We start from the raw sequence: 6,611 nt of genomic DNA, 5'->3' as shown, positions 1-6,611 counted from the left end.
ATAAAACTGAAGTTTTCCAGCAGGTCACTTCTGTGACAGTTTTAAAACTGAAAGAAAATCTCGTCTCTTCAATATCTCATCTTGTCATGTCATAAGCTCTTTTTAATAGTCTTGTAGACTTCTGTCACCACTTAATATTTGCTGCTTCCAGTCTGGTAGAGAACAGAAAACTTAATGTTGTGTCTTTGAAAATGCTACTAGTAGTGTGTTGAAACATAAACATCCTTATGTATGTTCCTATGCTCTTGGCTTGCAGCATTGTACGAAGTAAAATTGCAAATCTATTAAGGCACATGAAATCATTCACTTCTTCAAAATCAATTTCTAAGAGTGGAGTAGATTTTCTCTTTGCTTTGTTTGTTGAGATAACGTCGCTCAACATAAAGAAACCATAAAACCTAAAAATGGTTTTTATTTGTTACCTAAATACAACTCCTCCCATGCCTCCTTTGCCATTTGCATAAATACAATCTCACAAATTATCTGTATTCTGATATGCATTTTGTCCTAGGTTTTTACAGCTGAAATATGTCTTGTTTCTTTCCATGACCAGGGAGAACGTAGAGGTTCGCTGGCATTTATACGTTCTCCAAGTACAGACAACATGGTAAATGTGGATTTCAGCACTCCACTCCCAAGCACTGTGGAAAGCTCTGTCTCTTATTTATTGTAAGTAATGTGGACTGATGGGGTGGTGTATGAGAAGAAATCGAAACATGGCTAAAAAAATTGAAAAATGCACATTACAGGGGCTTTAGTCACTATTTTTTTGAACTTTAATTAATATTTTCTCCCACAGAAAATGGGTATATATGGATTTATAATGTCATATTTTGCACACAGCTTTTTTCAGTAAGGCTGGTAAGATAAAGCAGACATCCACATTAGGGTTGTTTCACTTGCCTTTATACTGTTATATATAGGGCTAAATGTTATTTCTGTGTTTGCTCCAGAAAAAGTAAGGAGAAAGGCAAGGAAAAAAATTGCCCCTTCCTTAACTTTTTCGATCAATCTGTTATTGAACAGACCATGTGTCATGTAAACTGTGAAATTAATTAGTGCCACATCCCCCTGAAAGACAAAAACCAATGGTCTTTTCACATTTCCCATTAGGTTTTTACTCATTGTCATTTAGCCAGTTCTTACTCTTCCCTTTTTTTTTTAACTTCATCTTGTTTTTTCCTTTTCATTCCTCACCTTCCTGTTTTTTCTTCCTTTTCAGCAATTACTGATTTTAAAACCACTGTTTGTCTTTTTCTTCAGGAGAGAAAAAGCTGGACCAGTTTGCCTTGACATGCAAGCTTTAGAGCAGAGAAGGAAAAGCATACGGGACACAGAAGACACCCTCGCTCATCACACCCTACAGCAGTACCTGTATAAACCCAGGCAGGAGGTGAGAGCCAGAGGCTAGCATTGGACTGTTTTCCAATCTAAAACTAAGAGGAAATAGGAACCAAAACTTGCGAGTGAAACTCAAAAGGAGAGAACCCACTGCAAAATCTGCACCCTTGAGGAAGATAGGCTCTTTGTGTTATTTGTCATTTAAGAACATGGCATTTTAAAAGAGCTAGTGCCTTTGAAATCACTGGGGCCAGTGGAATGCAGAAATGAGTCCAGCAAAGGTTCTGATCAGGATTAAATGAAGTGCATCAACTGAAGGGATTCAGACACTTTACGGGGGAGAAGCTTACTTTGAATGACAGTCCACTCTTACACACTTAAAAATCCTGGACTTGTTTCATGAAGAAAAAAGAAAAATGGGAGTTTCATTGATGCCTTCAGGCTAATCTTTAGTTCACTTTTTCTTACAGAGTTGTTTACATTTTTGTGACACTGATTGAATGCATTGATTCAGGGCTTTCACCTGTATTTCTCAGTAAATGAATATTGTCTTCCCTTCCTGGCCACAGCACAAACACCTGTACAGTCGACATGAGATCATGCACAGTGAAGATGACAAACAAGACAAGGAGATTTTCCATAGGACAATGAGGAAGCGCTTAGAATCTTTCAAGAGTACCAAACTAGGAATAAACCATTCCAAGAAGCTCAATAAAATCCACAAACGAGACCGGGGCCAAAAAAGGGTAAAAATACTTTCACAAGGACCCAGATGTAGCCACCTGTTACACAAACTAATGGGTGGGAAGGGTAGAGAGGACTCTGATGGATCCTATGTCCTGGACTTATCTCTGTCCTATAGAACTTAATGAATTTAGAGGACCTAAGCAAGAAGAGATAAAACTAGGAGGTAACTCAAGGGGCTTCTTCTCATATTCTGCACTTCTCTATGCTTTGGGACTCTTCTTCTGGGTGAGAGATTTCTGTTCACTTGAAAAACAACAGACCCTGAACCATGCTACTACACTGTGGGGAGATTTTGCAGGATAGAGGTAGCAGGATAGCATGGAGCATTCAACCGAGTTTGTGTGAAACTAAGAGAGAACACACAGTATAAAAAGAGCCAAAGCTTCTTTTTATACTCTGTCTGTACACACTTAGGTGCAGGTGGGAAATTAGTGGCATCCACATTGAGCTTCAAACAAAGATTACAATATATTTTAGGCTTATTCTGCTGAACTCGTCATTTCAAAGGGTATCACTGCCATTGCTATCTGATGACATTAGCATTTTTGGTCACTTTTTGCTTTCTTTTCAGAGAAATAGCAGTGTCATACCAAATGGAAACATTCCTTCAGAAAATCCAGTACAAGATTTTGCTTTGAAGGAAAAAGGTAAAAAGACACTTAGACTGATTCCATTAACTGAATTTTACCAGCTACATTGCCAGTAAAGCATCACTAAAAGATTTCATGATATGCCATAGAAAATCTGGCATTAAAAAGGGACTTCTAGTCATAGCTCAGAACTTGGAGTGGTGATCTGCTTTATGCTTATTAAATGTAGTGTTTAGAAGTTGGTTTTTTAGGAATCTGGATGACAAACAAAATTTTAGTTGGCCTTTTTGCTCACATTTTAAAAGTATGACATTTATATTCTGTAAACAAAACAATGCAGTGGCTACAATATAAATGAAATTTCAGCTTCTGTTTGCATAAGGTACACAGAGCTGCTAATTTTTTTTCATCACAGCAGGATACGTCTACATAAGATATCAGCCATGTAAAATTCAGTAGCTGAGATTGCATTCTCATCTGAGTTAAAGTCCACTGTTTTAGAAGGGTCTGAATCAGAGTTGAGGCTAAGCAAGCATGATATAACTTAAGGAAGGCGTGGCTTTGGAAGGAACATGTAGTCAGAGGTCAGTTCCAGCACTGCTTCACCCTCCATGAACAGATCTGTCATATGGATCAGGCTTGGAAGTGTAATTGGAAGCTGATCAGCCTGAAGACTATACCTAGCAAAAGCTGATTTTGCATATAAAGCCCAAAATTCTTTCCTGTTTTAGCCATTTTTTTTTGGCACTGGTGTCAGGCATTGCCAGATTCAATGGTTGCTAACATGTTTGTTATACAATTTTAAATTATATGTGTCACTTCAAAACTGAAATGTGGTTAAAAGCTGCTGGACTAACTTTGATTTGTGTTCTTTCCTCTGTTTATGCCTATAACTCCTTGATCTCAAAGCCAGCTCAAGTAAAAATAGAGAGGGATTTATCTTTTCTCAGCAGCTCCAAGCAAATATATTTTTCCTTATGTACCTTTGAATTCTTTACTGAGTGTTATTTTTGTTTGACTGAGAGAAGCAGTACAGGTTGGCTCCCCAAGTGTAATATTCTAGAACGACTTTGCTTCGGAAGATCCTTCTGAATACTCATTAGTAGGTCATTCAATATTGTCTTATTAAAGAACTCTGCATAGAGATGTCATCATCTACTTAACACCAAAAAAATTTAATTGGAAGGCAGACTTAGCAAGTGGTTTAGCAGCTATTACAAAACTTATTCTATTGCAGTAAAAGCAGCAATGACCTCCTTAGGTTTGAAACTAGTCATTATACTAATGCTCACCTGTGTCACATGATGAAAATCCTTGTTAAAGATGTATTTTTAATAACCATGACAGCATCAAGCCAGCAGGAAATAGCATTTTCTATCAGAACTGATACAAATCTCTAATGAAGTTGCATTTTTTTCTTTCCCCCTAGATTTGGAGTTTTCTGAATCAGAAGAAAATAATGATTATGAGACTTTGCATCTAGGCAAAGGAGTTGATTTCCTGGCTAATGTGACTAAACAAAATTTCACAGATGCTCCTGCTGGTAAAAATATTTACTACCTACAAAGATTTTTTTCCCCCCTCAAATATAACAAAATGTACTAGAAATGCTGATGAATTAGCCTGTTTTTTGGGCTTTTTTTTTTTTTGTTTGTTTTTTTTTTTTTTTTTTTTTTTTTTTTTTTTGTTTGTTTGTTTGTTTTTTTTTTTGATTGAGTGATTTTATGTGTTCAATCTGAAAATACATTTGCTTAATATTAATGTTAACATACAGATTTTTGGATATTTGGAGGTATGGAGAGCACCACATTTGAAACTGACAGCAGTTGGGAATATGACTACCTAAACCACTTTTAAAGCCACTAATTATTTCTAGCAGCAGAAAATGTTATATTAGAATTGTCTTACCTGACAAGACCAGTCAATACTAGTCCTCTGGAATTGTTTTTCACTTGCATTGGAGCTTCGTTGTGATAAATTTTGTTCTTCTTATTTCAGGCAAGATTTCTACTTTTATGTTCACAATCGCATCAGATCCTTACAGGCTTATAGAAGTCACTGAAAAGGGCAGATTGCAGCATTTCTGGAGCAGTCAATGCTCTTGATTTCCAGCCTTGAGACTCCAAAATATTAGACTAGAAGCTTATAACTATATATAATAGGAGCCATATCATATGATTTATAGAGTTATAAAATTTGGTATTTCTCTTTAGCCCTTCTGTGTTTCAGCATGCCACTGTTTTCTTCATGTGTAATTGGTACCTACAGTGAAGAAAAACACTTGTGTCCATACTCTTGTGGCAGACGCCCTTAAATGCAGTTTATGCATGACACTGTCTCCTAAATGCAGTTTATGCATGACAAATTCTATGTTTGAGTATGTATAAATACACCTAGAAATAAGTGGATAGTAAGATGTAAAATGTTTGTGTAAAAGGTTGTCAAACTTGATAACTGTATGAACAGGCTCCTGTATCTTCCTTTTGACTGTTTCATGGCCTGCCATAGCTATTTCACACTCATCTGTTTATGGAGTGGTCAAGTCAGGGTTTTTTAAACATTTTTTATGTATTTGATTTGAATTTTTTGCAGTTATTTTATGCTGTGCTATTTTTTTCCTTCCTCTTGCTCAACACTTGTGGATTGATTAATTCTTTTATTGATTTTATTTTTTGTCTCAAAATATCCCTAACAAAATTGCAAATTTGATGTGGCAACCAATTTTTTTTCTCTTTATTGGAATCCAGTATATGTCTAGCTATAACCAAGATATCTGTGTGTGCAATGGTCTGTGTATTGACTTAGTCACACACATACCAGCATATCAGCCCATTTTTTCCAACAGCCTTTCTCCTTTTATAAAGCATCTTGCTGTATTATGAAGAAATTATTTTGATTACTTTCATTTGTCACTCATGAATTTTTTGTTTTAGGAATTGATAACCCAGTATTTTCAGCTGATGATGACCAAAGCATCTACATGAAGTTCTCACCATGGTTATCTGGTGAAGACACTGTGGTACCCTCACAAAGGGCCCGAGTGCAGATCCCATATTCTCCAGACAACTTCAAACGGCTCACTCCAATCCGGCTCAGCAATAAATCAACAGATTCCTTCCTGCTAGCAGATGGCCCAGAGGACCGACCCAGACCTTTTGCCCCAGAATCAACACATATGTAATATTTTAAAAGATAGTATCACCTTTATTTTTTAACCAGACTTCTTATCAATCCTGAGAACTAAACTTATTCTTCCGTTTTTTCTTCTTTCAGAAAATGTCTTTCTTTCCTGATTTCTTTGTACAATTAAACATCTTTTATTTCCCTCTCACCTAATTAACAAAACACTTCTCTATTTTCCTTCTGCAGAAGAGCTGTTCAACTCTTTGCAGTCCAATGCCTTGCTACTTTTACAGCAGATAAGGGTCATTCTCTTTGTTTTCACTTGAATATTTTAAATGCTAAGAAAATACTATTCCAAGTACCAGAATATTGGGCATACATTTTCAAGAGGCTTCAGGTTTCCCAGTTAATCAGTCCTAGATGATAAAATTGGTAACACAATTCCCTAAAAGGAATAAAATTTTTTTACTCTGTTGCTAAGAAGCCTTGAGTCAGCTGTGAACATTTTTCCAGATTATTTATCCAGTGTCCAGGAAGAAAAAATGACCCACTGCTACAGTGCAACTATTCAGTGACACTACTGATGTACCATTAAGTTACATAAGAAAGGGGTTTAAAAGGAATTGTATTTACTAAAATGCATAATATTGTCCTTGTGGGGATAATTACACAACGTAATTGTGGAGAAGCAAAATTTCATTTAGAGCTTTATCATTAAACTGTGAATTTACCTTAATCCATACCTTATTTTGAAACTAGAAAAAGGCTTAGCTTTCTGATGCATCAAATAACTTGTTGCTTCTAATGTGC

The 6,611-nt window shown here is 36.1% G+C and overlaps 1 protein-coding gene across 1 annotated transcript in view; it reads left to right on the top strand.

The window, feature by feature from the left end:
- Positions 1-5,859, top strand: part of SLC9A3 (solute carrier family 9 member A3) — a 50,109-nt gene extending 44,250 nt beyond the window's left edge. The window contains 6 exon segments of the mRNA XM_005420948.1: positions 554-669; positions 1,264-1,393; positions 1,911-2,087; positions 2,660-2,735; positions 4,108-4,221; positions 5,612-5,859. Coding sequence (XP_005421005.1) covers positions 554-669; positions 1,264-1,393; positions 1,911-2,087; positions 2,660-2,735; positions 4,108-4,221; positions 5,612-5,859 — 861 coding nt within the window.
- The last annotated feature ends 752 nt before the right edge of the window (positions 5,860-6,611 follow it).

Source organism: Geospiza fortis, unplaced genomic scaffold, assembly GCF_000277835.1.
Source record: "Geospiza fortis unplaced genomic scaffold, GeoFor_1.0 scaffold104, whole genome shotgun sequence".
NCBI classification, from domain to species: domain Eukaryota; kingdom Metazoa; phylum Chordata; class Aves; order Passeriformes; family Thraupidae; genus Geospiza; species Geospiza fortis.
This window is presented reverse-complemented; position numbering and strand designations above follow the sequence as displayed.